At 36.9% G+C, this 20,972-nt stretch overlaps 2 protein-coding genes across 10 annotated transcripts in view; one reads left to right on the top strand and one right to left on the bottom strand.

The window, feature by feature from the left end:
* The window catches only part of TASOR (transcription activation suppressor), a 46,736-nt gene extending 39,649 nt beyond the window's left edge, over positions 1-7,087 (top strand). For 3 of the 6 annotated variants that reach the window (XM_019724209.2, XM_019724211.2, XM_019724210.2), the window contains 6 exons: positions 1,835-1,957; positions 2,719-2,878; positions 3,343-3,451; positions 4,946-5,124; positions 5,325-5,489; positions 6,374-7,087. In XM_019724209.2, the coding sequence (XP_019579768.2) occupies positions 1,835-1,957; positions 2,719-2,878; positions 3,343-3,451; positions 4,946-5,124; positions 5,325-5,489; positions 6,374-6,897 (1,260 nt within the window). In that variant the 3' untranslated portion in view covers positions 6,898-7,087. Of the gene's footprint in view, positions 1-1,834; positions 1,958-2,718; positions 2,879-3,342; positions 3,452-4,945; positions 5,125-5,324; positions 5,490-6,096 lie in introns of all 6 variants that reach the window. The other 3 variants (XM_074313141.1, XM_019724213.2, XM_019724212.2) reach the window with 2 other exon arrangements.
* Positions 7,088-8,155: 1,068 nt separating this feature from the next.
* The window catches only part of CCDC66 (coiled-coil domain containing 66), a 49,370-nt gene continuing 36,553 nt past the window's right edge, over positions 8,156-20,972 (bottom strand). For 3 of the 4 annotated variants that reach the window (XM_074313143.1, XM_019724214.2, XM_019724216.2), the window contains 5 exons: positions 11,741-12,237; positions 11,096-11,136; positions 10,082-10,323; positions 9,727-9,851; positions 8,156-8,432 (listed from right to left, as the gene is read on the bottom strand). In XM_074313143.1, coding sequence (XP_074169244.1) covers positions 8,346-8,432; positions 9,727-9,851; positions 10,082-10,323; positions 11,096-11,136; positions 11,741-12,237 — 992 coding nt within the window. In that variant the 3' untranslated portion in view covers positions 8,156-8,345. The remainder of the gene's footprint in view (positions 8,433-9,726; positions 9,852-10,081; positions 10,324-11,095; positions 11,137-11,740; positions 12,238-20,972) is intronic. The other variant, XM_074313142.1, reaches the window with a different exon arrangement.

Here is a 20,972-nt window from a genome sequence, read left to right as displayed (position 1 = left end):
TGTCTTCTAATTCCCTGTGATTTCTTGGGAAGATGAAACCAGACTTACTAGGAATTCCTTAGTTGCATTTTTGCCTTGTATGATTGAATGTAACACTTCTCAGTTTTTTTCCACACCCAGCAGCATGTTCCAAAGCATGTTACTCGGGGTGGGGTGGGGGGGGCATAGCTACATGTTGTGGGCTAGATGGAAAAATAGGTTGGGCACAAGTCCCAGTGTGCTCAGCATTACTCCACCTCCCCCCACCACATTTTTAACTGATTGTAACATACTGACAGGAAATGCATTTACTTAAGAACGGTACTTGTAATTCATTCTGGCATAGAATAAATAATTTTTCTGTTTTCTCTAGAAGAAAAGGATGTTGTGTTTTATAAATCTGATAGGAAAGAAATGAGATTGGAACTTTGTTTTAATATCCATTGGGAAATTTCCAATAAAAATGTTGCAATAGAGTAAAAAGCTTTATGAATAAAATTTTAAGCTTTCTAAATATTTCTGGAGTCAAACTGATTTGTTATTGTGTGAGTTAAACTGTCTTACCTAAAATGAACTCACATTTAAAGCTTTTTAAAGACAGCCCAAAAATTACAAGCAGGCCCATCAAACAGTAACTTACCTTTTCATTACCTGATTGTAGGGTTTCCAGGAGGGAATTCCCGCCCGTTCTCAGGAAATTTTTTTGCTTTCCCATTCCCGAATCCCGAGAAAAGTTGGTCAGGAAATCGGGAAAATCGGCTCCTTGAACCCAGATGGTTGGTAGTATCGGCCGTCACTTTGTGGAAACAATTCATTGTGGTGAACAGAAAACAGTTTATATCTTGGGATTCGGGAACGAGAAAGGGAAAAAAATTCCTGAGAACAAGGGGGAATTCCCCCCCTGGAAACTCTACCGGACTGTAAGCTGTGCTGAGATCTGCTTAGAAACTTTACAGGTTGGAGCAAAATGAAATAATGTAGATCGTGCTTTAGTTTGGGGCTACGCAGAAACCTCCTTTTTGGGTGTGACACTTGTAGACCACTCCTAAAAGAGAAGTAGACTGGTTATGAGGCAAGCTGGATTTAGAGTTATGTTCCTCTAACTAGCCATGCCCACCTGGAAAATAATCTGCTTTTGTGTCTGTGGAATGAGGAATGTGACCTCCAGAATCCTGCCGCTTGCTTCAGGATCCCATCAGCGAGCAAATTGCAAAGGGAACTCTGCCTGCACTACTGCCTTGTGTCCTTTGAAAGGGCACAGCATTGAAGGAGGTATTAGGTGGGGCCTTCTATTTTGCTTGAAGGTGTAAACTTGACAGACATGGCTAATTAGTATGTGAACACCATTGTACGTACTGAATTTCCTAATGAATGATTTTGGGGCTGTTGTGAATTAAATGAAGCTATAGTGGTTGGGAGAGTGGTTTGTAACTGAAGGGGAGTATGTCAGTAATATTGCTGCAGCTAACCAAGGGCCTGCTTTGAAAGAAAAGGAAAATGGGGCTGAGGGAATGGTTAACAATTGGGCTCTGGGTTGCCCAAACTAAGCAGTGGAGCTGGGTTAAGAACCTGGGCTAATCCATTGTTTTTATGGTTCTTTTATCCCACATTGGCATTTACTTGGCCTTGTTGTATAGCATTGTATCATTGTGACTGTGACCATTGAAGCTCTGAGCTTTAGATTCATCTATAAGAGCAGACTTGATGATTCCTGAGGTTCCTAGAGTATAAGGTTATTATTAATAGCATTTTAGCTTATGCTTATGTTTATCAGTTTATCTTGCATTTGTAGTGTTAAATGGATATTTGCAAAAAAAACCTTTTTAATATTGATTTAATTTTTTCTCTTCAACAGGAATATCTTATCAAATTAGGCAACACAGAATGTCATCCAGAACAGTTTTTGGAAAGAAGATCAAAATTAGATAAACTATTAATTATTATTCAAAATGAAGACATTGCAGGTTTCATTCACAAGGTAGACTATTAAGACAAATTTACTACTTATTTTGGTTATTAAAACACCCTTATAAAATCTTCCTGTCTTTGAGACTAAAGCTGTTTTTTTTTTAAATATCTGCATAAGCTTTAAAGGAGATAAAACTTCCAGGTTGAGAAGTTTAGGGCTTGACACCTAAATGACCCTCCCGTGAATCAGGTTGTGAGATTCAAGTTTGTACTCATGCAAGTTTACATGGCTACACACCACAGATCTTCCCTACCACTCAAATAGTCAAGAATTCAGTAATTCTTGAATGCCAGTGAGTCTGCTGACTATGTTGTCATCTTCATTTGTATGTCCCAGGTAAAACCTATTTTTTCCACCCTCTTTGCCAAATCAGTCCCCCTTTCTCTTGGATTTGGAGGTACCCCACACAGTCTTAGGAGCCCATCTCAAGTCCTACTGCCCTTTTGGAGCTTTGCCTGACTGTTCCAGAGCTCTGATTGTATTCACAGAGCCAAGCAGGTTAGCATTTTTCATTCTGTTTCCAGGTCTATTGTAAGTGCCTTCGAGTGTTCTGTTCATGGTAGCTGCACATTACATAAACGTTGGTCTATATATTTAGAAATAATGTTGGGAATATTCTGTGTTTGGCTTCCCAGAAGCAACACACTGATAATAGGTGAACCATAGTGCATTTTGTTAAAGACTTTTCTTACAAGTTACTTCACACTTGAGTCTATCAGTTCATTGCCTTATCTGTCCTTTTTTCTGTGTTTATTTTGGTATTTAAATAGGTACCTGGCTTGGTGACTTTAAAGAAGCTGCCTTGTGTTAGTTTTGCTGGTGTTGATAGTCTGGATGATGTTAAAAATCATACATACAATGAATTATTTGTATCTGGAGGTTTTATCGTGTCTGATGAATCTATTCTCAATCCAGAAGTTGTCACAATTGGTAAGATTTGTGCACTCTTTTCAGTATGTAATTTCTGTCTTTTCTACTTTTTTCTCAATGACTCATTCATGCTTTTGAATGTATTGTCCATTCTGCCAATCACTGATAACGAGTACATTTCCATCATTTTCTTGAGCTCTTATTCAAATTTCATTCCCATTCTTAGTCTTCACAAATAATTTCCTCTAAATTTGGTGTAAAGCAAGGCTCTATACACCTACTACACTTGGATCCCTTCTGGTTTATTGTTATCAATATGTTCTTTTTTATAATGTGTAGATGTAACATTCTTAGATCTAAAAGAGAATATATAGATCTGTCTCCGTTAGAGGGGGAAAGAAGAAAATAACTACACAGGGATGTTGGTGCTTCTACACAGTATCACCAACCACTCCTTCCATAATTAAGTTGTGGGTGACTTGTTATTTATTGAATTTAAAATGAGCTTCATTATCTCTTAACAGAGAACCTTAAAAATTTTTTGACATTCCTCGAAGAACTTAGTACTCCGGAAGGAAAATGGCAATGGAAAGTCCACTGTAAATTTCAGAAAAAGCTAAAGGAACTGGGCAGGTAAGATTTCAAAAACAATGGTATAATGGTTGTTGATTTAACATTGTATTCATAAAGTTTCTCAATTTCTCTGTGTTTGTAGATTATGGATGTTGCTCAGTTTTCACAGATGTCCTTAGTCAACCATAACGGAATGTAATATTGAATTATTCTAGCCTGTTTGCAAGTGTTATTCTTGTTTAGATAGAAGTTTGCTAAAGCTCTAGTTATGTACATACTGTTTCCCCAAAAATAAAACCTAGCCGGACCATCAGCTCTAATAAGTCTTTTGGAGCAAAAATTAGTATAAAACCCGGTATTTATATTATATTATACCCGGTCTTATATTCAAATAAGACCAGTCTTATATTAATTTTTGCTCCAAAAGATGCATTAGAGCTGATGGTCTTGCTAAGTCTTATTTTCAGGGAAACACGGTAGGTAAAAGTGCTTTAATCTTTGCTGTTTGGGGGTTTAGAATAATAATCAAAATGGAGTAATCAACATTCTTCTTTTTACTGAACTGTGTATGCCAACTAGATCAGGTTCTCTCCCAATTGAGGACTACCTTAGGCAGCTAGTTTAATAGTATCACACACAGAGACGAAGATTAATCTCAACATAAGGGGATTTGTGATTAGGACATTCATTTACATAAATAGATGATTTCTAACATGCCTAGAAGTCACTTCCCAAAGTATGAACCTTGGAGCACCAGTTATTTTAACAGGCTCCACAGTTATGTAATCTTACTACACATTTAAGGATCTGAGAAACTGTAATTAAGAATTCTGTTTTACAATTTCTCAGCCAGCCAACATTTCCTAAATTTGGACTACAAAACATTTCTCCTAATATATATTGATATTCCATGGTACATCCTTAGGAAAGTACAGGCTTAACTAATTTTAAAGTATTCAACTTATTGTAGTAATTCATGTTTTAAAAGCATGTTTTCTCTTCAAATCGTGTGAAACAGGCATTGGACAAGTCTTATCTTTATGTAACACATAAATAGTACTGAAGACCAAAGATCTAAATTCTACAAAGTTGGTACCCTCATCTTCTTGACTATAGTCAGTAATTTCTACCACTTGTTGCCTTGTGCTGGAGACATAGAAATAGCTTAGAGCCATGTATTTTTTGAAGGAAAGATTTGTATATTTTTTTGTCCATTTATGCCCTTCATTGAAGCTCTGAACTGGTGAAGCTAAAGAGAATTGTAACTTGTTATTTAGTAAGTAAAATGACTGGTTGAGATTTTAGTCTACACTGAATAGTTGGCCCTCAGGCTTTGCACCCAGAGAAAGCCCTTGGACTTAACTTACGTGTGGGTTGCAGAACTGCTCTCTCTCTCTCTAAGAAGCTCCCCTACATCAGGCAGTGGGCTAAGCAGTGCAGGTGTCATTAGTTGCCAAAAGTAATAAATTATGGTTTTAATTTGTGTTGAAGCAACAATTTCCATAGGAAATTTTAGAAATGCTGATCCAGATACTGAACTACTTACTTTCACAGATTGAATGCTAAAGCTCTAAGTCTGTTGACGCTTCTGAATGTCTATCAGAAGAAACATCTCGTTGAAATTTTGTCATACCACAATTGTGATTCACAAACTCGAAATGCTCCAGAATTGGATTGCCTTATCAGACTTCAGGCTCAGAACATACAGCAACGACACATAGTCTTTTTAACAGGTAAAGAAAATCTCTTAAGCTTTCTGCTATGAATATAGGAATGTGAATGAAAGGATTTTGTGGGGTCGTGGTGGGTATTGTTAAGCTATGTTATGAAAATGTGAAGCAAATAATTTTTTGAGGGCTGGGGGCAGGCATCATCATTTGTCCATGTGCATTTTCAAGTATTTTATACTCAAAACATTTTCTTTTTAATTTAGAAAAGAATATCAAGATGATTTCCAGTTATACAGATAATGGAATAGTTGTTGCAACTGCTGAAGACTTTATGCAAAACTTTAAAAATCTTGTGGGCTATCACAACTCAATCACAGAAGAGAACCTTCCACTGCTTGGTGCTAATGAGAATCTTGAGTCACAGTCAGGTAACTTTTTAGTAGTTTTCATTTCTTTAAGGCAGACAGAAAAAGAGGAACGGTTTGCTCTTTTCATATAGTGAATGAAATGTCTATTTTCAAACCACTCACCTCAGTGTAAACAGCTTCAGGGGAAGCGTTTTAAGGAATTTATAATTCTTATTTAGCATACACAAAATCTGCTAATTATACTGTAGTCAGTACAACCTGTTAACTTTCTGTAGACTGTGTACTATAGAGTAGGCATTTTCTCTTTGAAGGTATTATAAGCTTTATTGGCTACTATTGTCAAGCAAAGGGGTTATATTTTTAAGAAAGGATACCAGATATGGGGATTTAGCACTGGGCTAACAAAATCTCCCCAGATGTACAGTGCAATTTAGTGAAATATAGTAGAGACGTCCATAGCTTTAAGTCTTTTGTGACATGGCCTCTGCTTTGGTTCCAGGTTTTATGTAAAATGAAAGATGTACTTAATTTTTGTTTTTGATGAAAAGCAGAGATGATCGAACATTTGGTAGAGCTAACCAGTTTAGTAGTAATCCAGTGAAGCTAGATGTCAAAATTTTTATTTTATATTTGTCTTGTTAAATACTGAATTACCGTATAACTTTAGATGCTGTTTTGACATTAACCCCTTTGGAGCTGGGAGTTGGGATTTCCCAACATTAAACGTGAACACATTTCGCAGAAGCTTTTAGCATCGGATTATCTGGACATTCACACCTAGTGTGAGTGTTGTGACTAAGTGAACTTGTGGCAGAAGACCAAGCTTTAAGGGATTGTGGACTTGCAGACCCTGACGCGTTATATTGTGTGAGTAGTGTATAATTTTAAAACTTAAACAAACTGTGTATTTCAATAGAGGAGGACTTTTTGTTTTTTAAATGTAGCTCTTTTAGAAAACGATGAAAAGGATGAAGAGGATATGTCTCTGGATTCAGGGGATGAAATCTCACAAATAGAAGTATACAGCAATTTTCATTCAGAAATATTGGCGAAAGAGACCAAAGGATCACGTGGAACAGATCAAAAAGAGAATATTCAAATTGAGTTGCAATCGTCTCTTGACGTGCAAAAAAGTTTATTAGAAGATAAGACTTCTCAAATTGATTCTGAAGAGAAAGCTTCTATTGATGTGTGCTCTGAAGGACAGAACAGCAATTCAGCTGAACAAGATTCATATAGCAGCTTTCAGGATTACCACAGTCGATTAAGTATGTCCCATCAGTTTAGTCATTTTAATGTTCTCACACATCAGACATTTTTGAGGACACCATATGCCCTTTCATCAAATCAGTCTCAAGAAAGTGAAAATTACTTTTTATCTGTTTATATGCAAAGCTTGGATAGAGATAAATCTCTATTAAGTTGGGGGAAAAGTGATTCTTCCAGGCCATATTCAAAAGAGAAATAATTATAGTAACTTTTTTTAAAAAATAGGAATTGTTGTTTCTTACAAGTGAATTAACAATTTATATTTCATTCTCTCAACAAAAGGTTTTTTGTCCTTTCTCAAATATTTTTTTCCCTCTTATTTAAATCATGATGGCCTGTAACAGTTGAAGCATATGAAAATTGAAATAAATATATATATTTTTAACATATATTGTACTTGAATTATCTCATGTTGGCACTTTTAAGTTTTACATTTGTATGTCACCTGTACTCGGCTTCAAATTGAAGTCTGTTTTATATATAAAATTAGATGTTTGCAAAAGGATAGTGAACAGCAGTGGCTTTACTTTTTTCTTCCCCTAATGTCAGATACCAACGACTTTTGCTAAAATGACTATTGTTATTTATTTTAAGCTTTTGTATAGTGTTTTTACACCGGTATAAGCCAGTGATGTTAAATATTTACAGGATTTTGGCTCAATACCTCAGGATTTATCTAACAGTGCATTTTCATTTAGATAACAAACTATGTACATAGGACTTTGGCCTTCATACCAGGCAGCATTATTTTTTATCTTTAGGGTTAGCCATGTAAAAATTGCCTGTTGCTAATATTTTAGTCAACCTTTTATTTGAGAGTACTTGATAATTATGATTTTCAGTGCTTGTGTAGTCCTTGACATACCCAAATTCAATTTCATATTTCAAAAGATGGGTTTATTAAAGGCATTGGACAATTTGGAACAAACTCTTTGCTATAGATTTTTAAATTGGTAGACTTAGAAAAAGGAAGTATATTTTTGAGGTGGTAAGCACTTAAAAATAACGGTAAATTTACAGATAAAGTATCTGGTGAAGATAAATTTTAAACCCTCATCTATTGCCAATAACTGCCTCTCTATTACTAATGCAAACTTGTAAATGTGTTTGAAAAAAACTACAGTTCCTACAGTAAAAGTCATAACTGGATTTTGAGAAAAGTTACCATGTAAGCCTAAACTGAATCTGGGTTTAGTAAAAGTTGAGATGTATTAAATCAGATTTTCCTTTGGCAACTCAACTTGGAAGAGTTCTACCCTTTTAAATCTTTTTATAGAGCAAAATATATAAGGTGGTATTTCAGTTAATAAGCTATACATAAAATGTGTGGAAGAACATTATCTGTTAACAGGTCAGAAACTCCAGACTGTGTTAAGGTAAGTAGAAAGTGTTTTTATAGTACTTAAATACCCAGATTGTGACAGCAGAAAAATGTTTTTTTTTTTAAACTACTAAAATTTTTTTACAAAAATGTTTTATTGTTAAAATATATATATGTATACACACAGAGCATTTTACTACATAATGTACAAGTTTTAAATAAGCATTTAAAATAAATCTAGGGTATTTGAAAAATACAGTTAACCAACAAGGACATTTTATAATTTGGAAGACAAATCAAATGTAAAGGATTTGATTTTTCTACATTTAAAATGAAGAACTAAAATTCTCTTCTTGATTGGCAGCTAAAGGCGTAAGATTAGTTTCCAACTCCCTTTGCTTCTGGAGAAGGCCCTGAAATCACATTGATACGTTAGTAAGGTGTGCAGCAGACTTCCAAATTATTCCTATTTTACATTTTTATCCTGTTAATCCAGAATTGTATTTACTTTGAAAACATGTATTAAGCTCAGATACTTGGCTACGGTTTAAGCATTCTCTGTCATATTAAATGTTAATCACTCAAAAAATACTTCAGTAATTCTCCACTAGACTTTCTCACTTGGACACTGTATAGCTTACCTATTTGTAAGGTTATATGACTTTTCTTAAAACAAAGTCTCCATAATTATAGGGCTGAAGTTCCCCTCTCCCTGTCCCCCAAAGGCTCTAGCGTTTATCTTGCCTGCACTAACATTAGGGGCATAGGCTCTGCTGAAATAAGATGTGGGTAAATGTGTATACCGTATTCCTCCCTCTTGACCTCTCCAGTAAGCTAGAAATTTTAAGTAAAATCTTTAGTGTGTGAATTACGTAACTCAATCTATATGTAACCAAAGCTAGCATTTAAAAAACTTAAGGACACTTTTCTTCCTAATCCTGTGTTGGTGAGGTTCTTTTCTAGCTCTATAGAATCAACAATTTGAAATACAAGAGGCTCTGGTAAATGACTGAACATGGAAAAAAGTATATTTTTCCTTAAAAAAAAAAAAAGTACACTGTGCATCAAAACTAAATGCAGACCCAGTTTTACAAGCCACTATTTCTTTTTTTTAAAGCCCAGGGGTAGGTTATTATAGCCTTAAATATTGGATGTATTACCTAATTTTATTTGACCAAGGTGAGAAGCCACAATAATTAGTCTGGGATAACAAGTCTGATGAGTAAGGCTATATGTATAATTTCACACTGAATGATGATACTATTCTTTGGGACACGTGTCAATGTTCTGAACACTGCCAACGCATTCATATAAAAACAAATGCATTGCATTACTAAGAATTTATTAAAGTGTAACTGTATATTTACTTTCTGCTTTTGGTTTTAGGGCCTTATTGATCATGTTTTAATGTTCAAATGTATTTTTCATTCAATAAAATTGTCTTAATATTTGAACTCTTATTTCATACTGGAAATTCTTAAAGATGGCAAGGTGAAGCAAACTGAAGGAAAGTCCTATTTTATTTCCATTCAAGATTAATACATATAGGTGTTAAATTTTTTTTTTAAGCTGGGATGTGGTAAAAATCACATAAATCATGTAACCAACTAGGCACTTGAATAAAACAGCCATTCCAACACACAGCCCTCCCTCTACCAGCCATATAAAGAAACCAGACACATCCACACTTGGTGAAAAAGCTCATACCTGTCTCAGTTCTGACAGTCCCTTCAGGATTGCTTGCTGGCGATCCCTATTTTTCACAAAGTTAGGATTAAGAAGTGGGTCCCTGACATAGTCAGAGTCAAATAGCTGTTGTTCTTGGTCACAGTCTAAAGCCAGATGAAAATGACAAAAGTTAAATACATTCCTAATATGATACAGACGCATGCTATGGTATTCTCAGGAGTCATTAATCAATTTGGATCCAGGGAAAGCACCAAGAAAAATTTAATAAAGGACCCGGCAAACCTTGTTATGCCACTTTCTAGAACTAAGGACAGGAATACCAATTTGGATTTTGAGTTTACATTAGGAGAGGAGAATCCTTATATTTACTTACCATGTAGATTTTGGTACGGAGGATCCAGGGTTAGAGGCCTAGACAGCGGTGCATCTGGATCAAGGTAATAGATCTCATTGGTTCGCACATAGGGGATAAAATGGGATGGCTCAGAAATCCTGGGTGATAATCCTGTTTCACTGCCTCCTGAGATAAAAGTCTCTCTTTCATAATTACTTTCTTTTAGTGTCTGAGTTTGTTGCGTTCTGTTTTTCACTGCAGGAACTGGCGGTGATTGAGACCTATATTTTCAAAAAAAGCACAAACAGGTACTAGTAAGGTTTAATGCAAAATTGTGTATTTTAGATTAAGCATATCTTTAATCACATTGCAATTTATCCTAAATGTAACACCTTTAGAAACAGAACAGGGCTGATGTGAGTTTTTATCAGTACTTGCTAAATACACATACACTCTACTGGGGGAAAAACTACAGTAGAGGCTGAGGATCAACACTCTAGTTAATTTGAGCCTAATGTTTCTCCTTAAATAATTCATCTTAAAGTAACATACTTACCAACTGACCTAAGCCTGCTATTACAGCCATATTCTGAGACAACTCCAAACCAGCTGGTTCATGCACAAAGACATGTAATAAAATTCTAACAATTAAATCTCCCATTGGTTAACTGAATTTCTCATTATCCCTGCCAATTACATCTTCCCTCCCCCCCTCAATCCAAGCGGAATGTCTTGGATTGACACTGTTGACATGCCTGGAAAATCAAAACTGTTCAGCTAGCTGAGTCTGGAGGTAACAGAAAACACCCCCCACCTTCCTGCCTAGAATGTCCCAGACCAGTCCAACTTGGGTCTTCAAATTCTAGGTAAAATGCCAGTCACTCTTTCCTTTAAACCTGTGCTCCTCACCTGTAAAACACACACTTCCTGTTTCTGTCTGTCTTTATATACATACGTGCTTGACCTCACCTGTATTTTAAGCAAATATTGTGTATTTCGTGTACCCCATACACAGCACTAAGTAGCTATAGAATCAATCTATCCATAACATACCTTTCTTTGCTGAATGAATTAATGTTCAAATGTTCTTCTTCCTAAAAGATAGATAAATGCAAAAAGGAGTAATAGTATTTCCATGTCCCACAAATACTTTCAGTGGTTATTTGTTGAAAGAATCTGATAATATTTGAATACAAGGTAACAGATAATGGGATAGAGGGACTTTGTATTTTTCCAGAGTCAGAACCAATCCAGTAATTCCTGATCCTTGTAAATTATCCTGTCTATACGGACCATAAACAAGTTTTGAATGGGTATTTGACAAGAATAGCATTAATCTATATAAATTTTAAGTGGAAACTTTTCTTTAAAGGACCAGATAGCAAATACTTTTGGCTTTGCAGGCCAAGTGGTCTCTGCTACAACTACTACATATTCAGCAGCTGTTGTGTGAAGTCAGCCAAAGATAACATAAAAAGAATGTGCATGGTTCTTACACAACTATTTACAAAAGCAGGCAGTGGGATGGATTTGCTCATTGGCTGTAGTTTGCCAAGCCCTGCTGTAAGCTAAAGCAAATTTCTAGAATTTCTGTTCAGACAGAACAGCCTTGTCAAAACATACATGTGGGGAACTGTTTTCAATCTAGAAACATCAATACATGTTTTAAAATATATTTTTAAGACAGAAGAGCCTTACCGTTTTGACTAGATGCCACCTGAACTTTGGCTCAGTTTCCTGATGAGATGAATGAAGAACTTCTGGGGAAGTGCCTCCATTTTGGAAGAGGTGTCCAGGGTTATTTCTTTCTACCAAATGAAGCAGTTCCATTTGCCTTCTTACTTTTTTTTCTTCTCTCTGCTTTTGAAGCTGTTTAGGGTACTTTTCTGATGCTGGAATATACCTTTTGAGTGGCTTATTTATATTCCAGTCAGGCCTTTTAGGACATTTCTTCATATGTTTTATTTTTTTCTCTGTTCTTGTGAACTGATTACAATGGTCATTGTACCAACTGTTTTCTTTTTCTAAGTTGGCTCCTTTATCCTGACTTACTAGTTCTTGCTTATTTTTCTTAGTATTCAACTTTTCATTAAGTTCTGCAGGAATCTTGGGAGATGAACAATTTATAATTTCCCTCTTTATTACTGATCCACAATGTGATTCTGCATTGGTGAATATTCCAGTATTTAGGTCATCTAAAAAGATGATTAATTTTTTTAAACGGTGGTTAAAAGATGTAATACATAAAATTTACCACTTTAATCATTTTTTTCAAAGGCAATCGTTTCGTTACTGCTCTCAAACTTTTTTTTCTTTAATTTTCAAAACAAATTCTGTACCCATTAAACAGCGCTTCATCCCTCCCCTGAGCCCCCAGCAACTATTCTACTTTCTGTTTCTATGAATTTGACTACTCTAAGTACTTCATATAAGTGGAGTCACACAGCATTTCTTTTTGTGACTGGGCTTTCTTAGCATAATATCCTCAAAGTTCATTCATGTTGTAGCATGTGTCAGGATTTCTTTCCTTTTTAAGGCTGAATAATATTCCATTGTATGTGTACACCACATTTTGTTTCTTCATCTGGGTTGCTTCCACCTTTTGGCTGTTGGGAATAATGCTGCTATGAACATGGGTAACCAAAAAACCTCAGAGATCTTACTTTTCAGTTCTTTCAGGTAAAGAAGTAGTTTTACCCAGAAGTAAAACTGCTAGATCATAGGGTAATTTAGATTCTTAATTTTATGAGCAAGTACCATACTATTTTCTATAGCGGCTGCACAATTTTTACATTCCCACCAACAATGTACAAAGGTCCTAATTTCTCCAAATCCTCCATTAAGCCATTTTTAAGTGTACAGTTCAGTGACATCAAGTATACCCACAATGCCACACAATATAGACCCTTTCATCACCTCAAACTACCCCTGCATCCACTAAGCAGAAACTCCCATCTCCACTCACTCTCCCAACCCCAGCAACCTCCTCTAGTTTCCATTCCTGTGAATCTGTTCACCAGCCCCTAGACTCCTCACATAAGTGAAACAATATAATTGTATCTCCCTGTACCCCTTTACCCCCGTGTCTGGCATAATGCCTTCAAGGGTCATTCATGCTGTAGTGTGTATCAGAACTTCAGATAATCATTTGAAGTATCACATAATATAAACCATTTTTTAAATAAAACTTTCCATAGGATTGTCCTGGCTTTCACTTGAATATATAAACACCATATGTAATACCATCTTGCATTCCTAAGATTATTTTTGAGAGAAAAAAATCTAATTTACATTTTTCCTATCAATGGTAACTGACACTTCATTCATCAAAGCAGTGTAAAAAATCTCTTGTGAGATGTCAAGTTTTCTTGGTTTGAAATTAACAAAGTACAAAAATATTAAATGTCCTTCAGTTTTCACTCCAGTGGCACTGGGAAAATGTCTCTTATAAAACTTTCCTCTTGGAATCAAATTTTTAGGGAAATGTTGCTATTGATATAGTCACGTTGCATTTCATGTACTTCTAAGTCCCCATCTCATACCATTATGCTGCAGACCATCCCTGAATCACATACAACCTTTTATTTTTTTCCATTCTAAAAAAAGCTTCATCACTCAGAAAAGACATCAGAGTTCCTTCGCACTTACATAATGTTCAGTGCTGTGCTCAACACAGCTGGGAAACCAATTGAGCAACAACTTTGCAAAGGCTTTCTTTCAGTTATGATTAAAATTTTAAATTCACAGTTAGCTAATGAAAGGAGGTCTGGGTTGCACATTTTAAAAAAATCATAGTCCAGTTACTGCTCCCTTCTCTCGGATAATTACTAGGTGTGTTATTCCAGGCTGGAGCTGCTCCAGGACTAGTCCCTAGGAAGGCGCCCACCCACATCTTTCTCCTGCTACCTATCTTCTTTTTCCACTCGAGACCCACTTGACACCTTTCTCTACTCTGCTCTCTGTCCTGGCAGGATGAACAGTATTAGTAGGTTCCTGGGTCCTCTAGCCTCTGCTTCTGTCAAAAGGGTTTACAGGCAGATTAAAAGGAGGGAAAAGACTGAAGTCAGGATGTTTTTTCCACTGGCTCATTCCCTGTGATTTAACCTCAGGCTGACTCTGTCCCTTTACCAATGTCATTTGGAAATAGTCTCTTTCTAAATAAACCATTTTGAATTATTCTATTTTGGGACACTGATTAAAATCTCTTATTTGAGCTGCTTAGTGTTAATACACATAATTTTACTGTCTTAAAGACTTAGTTTCATTTTTCCTTAATTGATGTGAGGATTTATATAACTGTTATTTAGCTGTACAAAGGAAAGGGACTGAACTATATTCTTCAAGCTTAACAGCCAGCTATAAAAAAATACCAAGAGCTCATAAGCAGAATAATTTCAGATAAGTAGGCAGGCTGAACCGGCAAACTGCTTTACCCCACTTCCCTTTGCAAAGTTCCTTTCTACTTTGGTGTCACACAATGTGGGTAATTTGGTACTGTCCTGAAGTAAGGTCTACAATTAACTGGGAGAAAATAGTGCTATGTTAGGGTACATATTTAAGACATTTTGGGCTTGAGGCCTTGTGCTATGCAACTCCAGAGTGGCTTTTTGATAGTCCTAGAAGAATATTATCTCCTAACTCATGGCCAAATTGATTTTGGTCTCTTTTAATTAAAGTTATCACAGAATCCCCAAGACCACAAACACCGACGAGAGGTTGCATTGGTAATTAGTTTAAAAAGTGAAGCTTTCTAGTTCAAGATAGCCACCTAGTAAGATCCTAAAACTCACCTCCTCCCACGGACCCACCAAATCTACAGCTACATGTGGAACAATTTCCTCTGAAAAAAACATAAACACCAGCTGAGTGACTCAACACATCATGTAAGTGAGCCAACCCCCCTGAGGTAACCAAGAGAAGCTGGGACACAATCAAGCCATAAACCCCACCCCCGGCAGGGCAATCCCCAAATCAGGAGGGAACTCAAAACCCAGAGCTTTTCCCCAAGGAGCAAAGGGTTTGAACACCATATCATACACCCCAACTTTTAAAATCTGCATTTGAGAGATGAGCCCCCAAAACATCTAGCTTTGAAAATCAACAGGGCTTGCAAATATGAAAGCCACAAGGCCACAGCAGAAGAGAGAAATGGCTCTTAATGGGCTCTCACATGAGCTCACTGCGCAGAGGAAGGTAACTGAGTCCAGACTTTATGTGAAAGAGGCTCACTTACTTTTATTGAAATGTTGGCCTGAGCGGCAGGCATCTAACTTAACACACATCTATGGGTCTGCTGGGATACCTCTGGAGGACTGAGGCTGGTGGGTGACTTTAAAAAAAAAAAAGCTAGGATGTTCTCCCTCCTCCCCCAGCCAGACGCCATCTTTTAGCTCCCCCTTTGCCTCATTCCAGCCAGCATGTGCTGTCTTCACACTCTCCCTCTGCCCCATTCCAGAACACCAGTATTTCCTGGAGGGAAACTTACACCCCATTTTTTGCAGCCACTGCCAGAAGGACATCCCTTAATGGCCCAGCTCTGGAGGCCATGGGGCTTGCATTTCTGGGTCCTATGGGGCTGTAACAATTGGAGAGACAGTTCTTAGCAGATAACCAACCCCCAGGGCACTGCAAGCACAGCAGACGGAAACAGGCCTATATACTGTCCAGGTATGGCCTGAGGGCCAGGCTTCTAGCTTGGCACACATCGAGGAGCCTGCACAGGGGCTCAGAGGGAATGGAAGCCAGTAGACACAATCTTTGTGCTCTCCCTCTACCTTGCTGCAGCTCGCTGGTATTTCCCCCAAAGGAGCTTACACATTTGTATGATGCTTTGATTTTTGCGGCTCCACCAGAAGACTCCTCTATGTTGCCTGGCTCTGGTAGCCAACAGGGCTTTTGCTCCCAAGTCCCACAGGACTGTAACCAATGGAGAAAGCTTTTAAACAGCTACCACTCCCAGAGCACAGCAAGAGGCAACAGACCCAGGAGTTGAATCTTTCTGTGAAACAGGCCTATTAGCTAATCATCACAGCTGCAGCCTGAAGGGCAGGCTTCTAATTTAACACTCCTCTAAGGGGTGACTGTAATCCTTTTCTGAGATCACGGGGGGGTGAGTGCCACCTTTGACCTCTCCCTCTGCTGAGCTCAAGAGCTCCAGTACCTCTCAGCGGGGAGCACTTATATGCTTCCAGTGCCCCAGTTTTTATGTCTCGTGCCCTGGTTTCTGCAGCTGCGGCCCAGAGGATGCCACTTGATCACCTGGCTCTGGTGGCCAGGGAGGCCTGTATTTCTGGGTCCCACCAGACTGTAACAATTGGAAAGGCAGTTCTTGGCAGGCTACCATCCCCAGGGAACTGTACACACAGCAGACTGAAATACACCCTGTCCTTCTGTGGAAGAAACCTATCTGCTTGTCTTGTAGCTTCTGCCTGAGGGGCAGGTTTTAAGTTTGGCACACATCTAAAGGCCTGCTGAGGCGGTCTCAGGGAATACAGAACATCTCAGTGTTCTATTAGAGGCATCTGCCTAGCTAGAGCTCACTAATATCTCCCAAGAAGGAGATTATACACTCATCTGCAGCCCTGATATCTGCACTACCACCCAGGGGACACCTCCAGATCACCTGGCTCTGGTAGCCAATAGGGCTAATGCTTCCAGTCTCAAAGGACTGTACCTATTTGCATACTTTAAAAGATGATGCTCGATGGTCTGGTTTCCAATCACCCTGAGTCGAGGTGTTGAGATCCCCCTCTTTGGTACACTGACACGTTTTGGCATACTGGGAACTATTAAACAGAAAGTAGGCTCCTTGGACAATCACACAGGCTTGAGAGACAACCAAGAGCTAAGATAGGGTTCAGTGATAAGGTTCATCACCTAAGGCCACACCTTCCAGACTGGGAGAGGTGGCTGTTAAATTTAATGCATAGAAACCAACACAGAGAGGCCAGCAAATGACGAAATAGAGGAATATGTTCAAAACGAAAAAAGATAAAAACCGCAGGGGAAAAACGTTAATGAAATGGAAATAAGTAATTTACCTGGTAAAGAGTTCAAAGTAATGGTCATAAAGATGCTCTGAACTCGGGAGGATGGATGAACACAATGAGAACTTCAACAATGAGAAAACATAAGAAAGTACCAAATAGAAGTCACAGAACTGAAGAATACAGTACAGTGGTACCTTGGTTTTCTAACATAATCCATTCCCGAAGACCGTTCGAGTTCTGCAACGTTTGAAAACCAAGGCACGGTTTCCCCATAGAAAATAATGCAAAAGTAATCCATTCCAGACCTTTAAAATCAACCCCTAAAACTGCAAATTTAGCATGAATTTTACTATCTAATGATACCACAAATCCATAAAATTTACAGCATTCGTAAACCGAAATGTCTGTCAACAGAGGCGTTCAAAAACTGAGGTACTACTGTGACTGAACTAAAAAAATACACTAGATGGGTTCAACAGCAGACTAGTAGAATCAGAAGAAAGGATCAGTGAACTTGAAGATAGGGCAGTGGAACTCATTCAATCAGAGCAGCAAAAAGAAAAGAGGACAAAAAAGTGAAGAAAGCTTAAGGGACTTATGGAAAACATCAAGCAGACTAACATTCGCATTATGAGAGGCCCAGGAGAAGAGAAAGAGAAAAAGGCAGAAAACTTGTTCAAAGAAATAATGACTGAAAACTTTCCTAACCTGGGGAAGGAAACTGACTCCCAGATCCAAGAAGCCCAAAGAGTTCCAAAAAAGATGAACCCATGAACCCAAACAGACCCACACCAAGACACATTATAAAGTATCAAACGTTAAAGACAAGGAGAGAATTTTAAAATCAGCAAGAGAAAAACAACTTGTTACATACAAGGGAACATTCATAATACTATAAGAAGATCTTTTCCAGCAGAAACTTTGCAGCCACAGGCACTGGCATGATATATATTCAATGCGCTGAAAGAAAAGAGAATTCCACCCATTAATACTCTATCCAGCAAAATAATCATTCAGAATTGAAGCATAAAGAGTTTTCCAGACAAACAAAAGGTAAGGAGTTCATCACCATTAAACAGGCCTAATAATGAATGTTAAAGGGAATTTTTTAAGATGAAAAGAAAGGGAGGCCAATTAGCAACAAGAAAACATATGAAAGTATAATCACAATAGTAAAGGTTAATATATACGTATAGTACAGGTAGTGTGGATTAGTCATTTGTAAAAAAGCTAATATGAAGGTTAAAAGTAGTAACAATAATTATAATTAGTTAATAAACACCCAAGATACAAGGTGTAAAATATGACATCAAAAACAAAATGTGGGGGGAAAGTAAAAATGTAGAGCTCTGGAATGAGTTCAAACTTAAGTTGTTATCTACTTAAAATGGACTGTTATAAATATGTAAGCCTCATGGTAACCACAAAGCAAAAAACCTATAGTAGATACACAAAAGAGAAAGGAGTCTAAGCATACCACTAAATAAATCATCAAAACACAAACGGAGTAAGAGAAGAAAGTAACAGCGAGACTGCAAAACATCCAGAAAACAATTAACAAAATGGCAATAAGTATACATCTATTAACAATTACTTTAAATGTAAATGGACTAAATTCTCCAATCAAAAGACAGAGTGGCTAAATATTAGAGAAAAAATTAAGACCCACCTACAGTAGTCCCCATTATCTTTGGGGGATATGTTCCAAGATCCCCAGTGGATACCTAAAACCACAGATAATACTAAATCCTATGTATACTATGACTTTTCCCCTACATACATGCACTTTATGCCTTTACTTTGGTATATCCCAATTGTGAAAATTGCTACTCTTGTGCTTTGGGGCCATTATTAAGTAAAATAAGAGTTACCTGACTACAATCACTGTGATACTACAGTAGTTGAACTGATGACCAGGACAGCTACAAGTGACTGATAGGCAGGTAGTGTATGCAGAATGGATTTACTGGAAAAAGATTTAATTCATGTCCCAGGTGGGACAGCACAAGATTTCATCGTGCTACTAAGAATGGTGCACAATTTAAAACTTATGAATTGTTTATTCCTGGAATTTTTCCATTTAAAGCTTTTGGACCACAGTCGATAGTGGTTGACTGAAGCCATCTAAAGCAATTCCATGGATAAGGGAGGACTACTATATATGCTGCCTAAAAGATACTCACTTCAAATATAAGGACACACACAACTAAAAGTGAAGGGATGGAAAAAGATATCCCATGCAAGGGTAGCTTATGGATATCAGACAAAATAGACTTTAAAACAAAGACTGTAGTAAGAGACAAAGGCATTACACAATGATAAATGGATCTAACATTTGTAAATATTTATGCACCCAACACAGGATCACCTAAATACAGAAAGCAAATACTAACAGCCATAAAGTGAGAAACAGCAATATAATAATAGTGGACTTTAACACTCCACTTACATCAATGGTTCCAAAGAGAAAAATCAGTAATAAAACATTGGCTTTACACAACACGTTATATCAGATGTATGTCACAGATATATACAGAACATTCCATTCAAAAGCAGCAGAGTACACATTTTTCTCAAGTGCACATAGACCATTCTCCAGGATAACTCATATGTTAGGCCACATTAAAACAAGTCTTAAAAAATGTATGAAGATTGAAATCACGCCAAGCACTTTTTCCAACTACAATGGTATCAAACTAGAAAATCTGCAAATATGTGGAGATTAAACAACACGCTACTACTGAACAATCAATGGGTACAAAGAAGAAATTAAGGGAATTTCAAAAAATGCCCTGAGACAAATTAAAATGGAAATACAACATACCAAAAATTATGGGATGCAGTGAAAGCAGTTCCAAGTGGAAAGTTCATCACAATAAATGTCCACATCAAGAAACAAGAAAAATCTCAAATAACCTAAGATTACACCTCAAAGAACTAGAAAAAGAACCAGTGAAGACCAAAGTTAGTAGAAGTAAGGAAATAACAAAGATCACAACAGAAATAAGCAAAATAGAGACTAAAAAGATCAATGAAACTAAGAGCTGGTTCTTTGAAAAGATAAACAAAATGGACAAATGTTTAGCTAGATTCACCAAGAAAAAAAGAGAAAAGACTCAAATAAAATCAGAAATGAAAGAGACATTACAACTGACACCACAGAAATACAAAGTATCATAAGAGACTATGAACAATTATACACCAACAAATTTGACAGTGGATAAATTCCTCAATACTAGAAGTGGATAAATTCCTCAATACTAACAACCTACCAAGACTGCTCTTAAAGAAGTAGAAAATTTAAACAGACGTATTACTAGTAAGGAGAATGAATAATCAAAAACCTCCCAACAAACAAAAGTCCAGGACCAGATAACTTCACTAGTGAATTCTATCAAACATTCAAAGAATTATTACCAATCCTTTTTCAAACAAAACAGAAGAAGAGAGAATGCTTCCAAACTAATTTTATGAGGCCAGCAATTACCCTGATAACAAAACCAGACAAGTATGACACAAGAAAGTAAAATTACAGACCAATATCTCTGATGAACATATATACAAAAATCCTCCATAAAATATTAGCAAAGCAAATTCAACAATACAGTAAAAGGATTATACACCCTGATCAAGTGGAATTTATTCCAGTAATGTAAAGATGGTTCAATACCCACAAATCAATCAATGAGTACTCATATACCACATTAATAAAAAGATGGATAAAGATCATATGATCATCTCAATAGATGTAAAAAAAGCACTTGACAAAATTCAATATCCATTTATGATAAAAACTCTCAACAAAGTGGGTACAGAAGGAACATACCTCAACATAATAAAGGCCACATATGAAATGCCCACAGCTATCATATTCAGTAGTACAAAGCTAAAAGCTTTTTCTAAGATCAGGAACAAGACAAAGATGCCCACTCTTACCACTT

The sequence above is a fragment of the Rhinolophus sinicus genome, linkage group LG10, assembly GCF_036562045.2.
Source record: "Rhinolophus sinicus isolate RSC01 linkage group LG10, ASM3656204v1, whole genome shotgun sequence".
NCBI lineage: Eukaryota > Metazoa > Chordata > Mammalia > Chiroptera > Rhinolophidae > Rhinolophus > Rhinolophus sinicus.
Note: the sequence above shows the minus strand (reverse complement) of the source record. Positions and strands in the feature narration are given on the sequence as shown.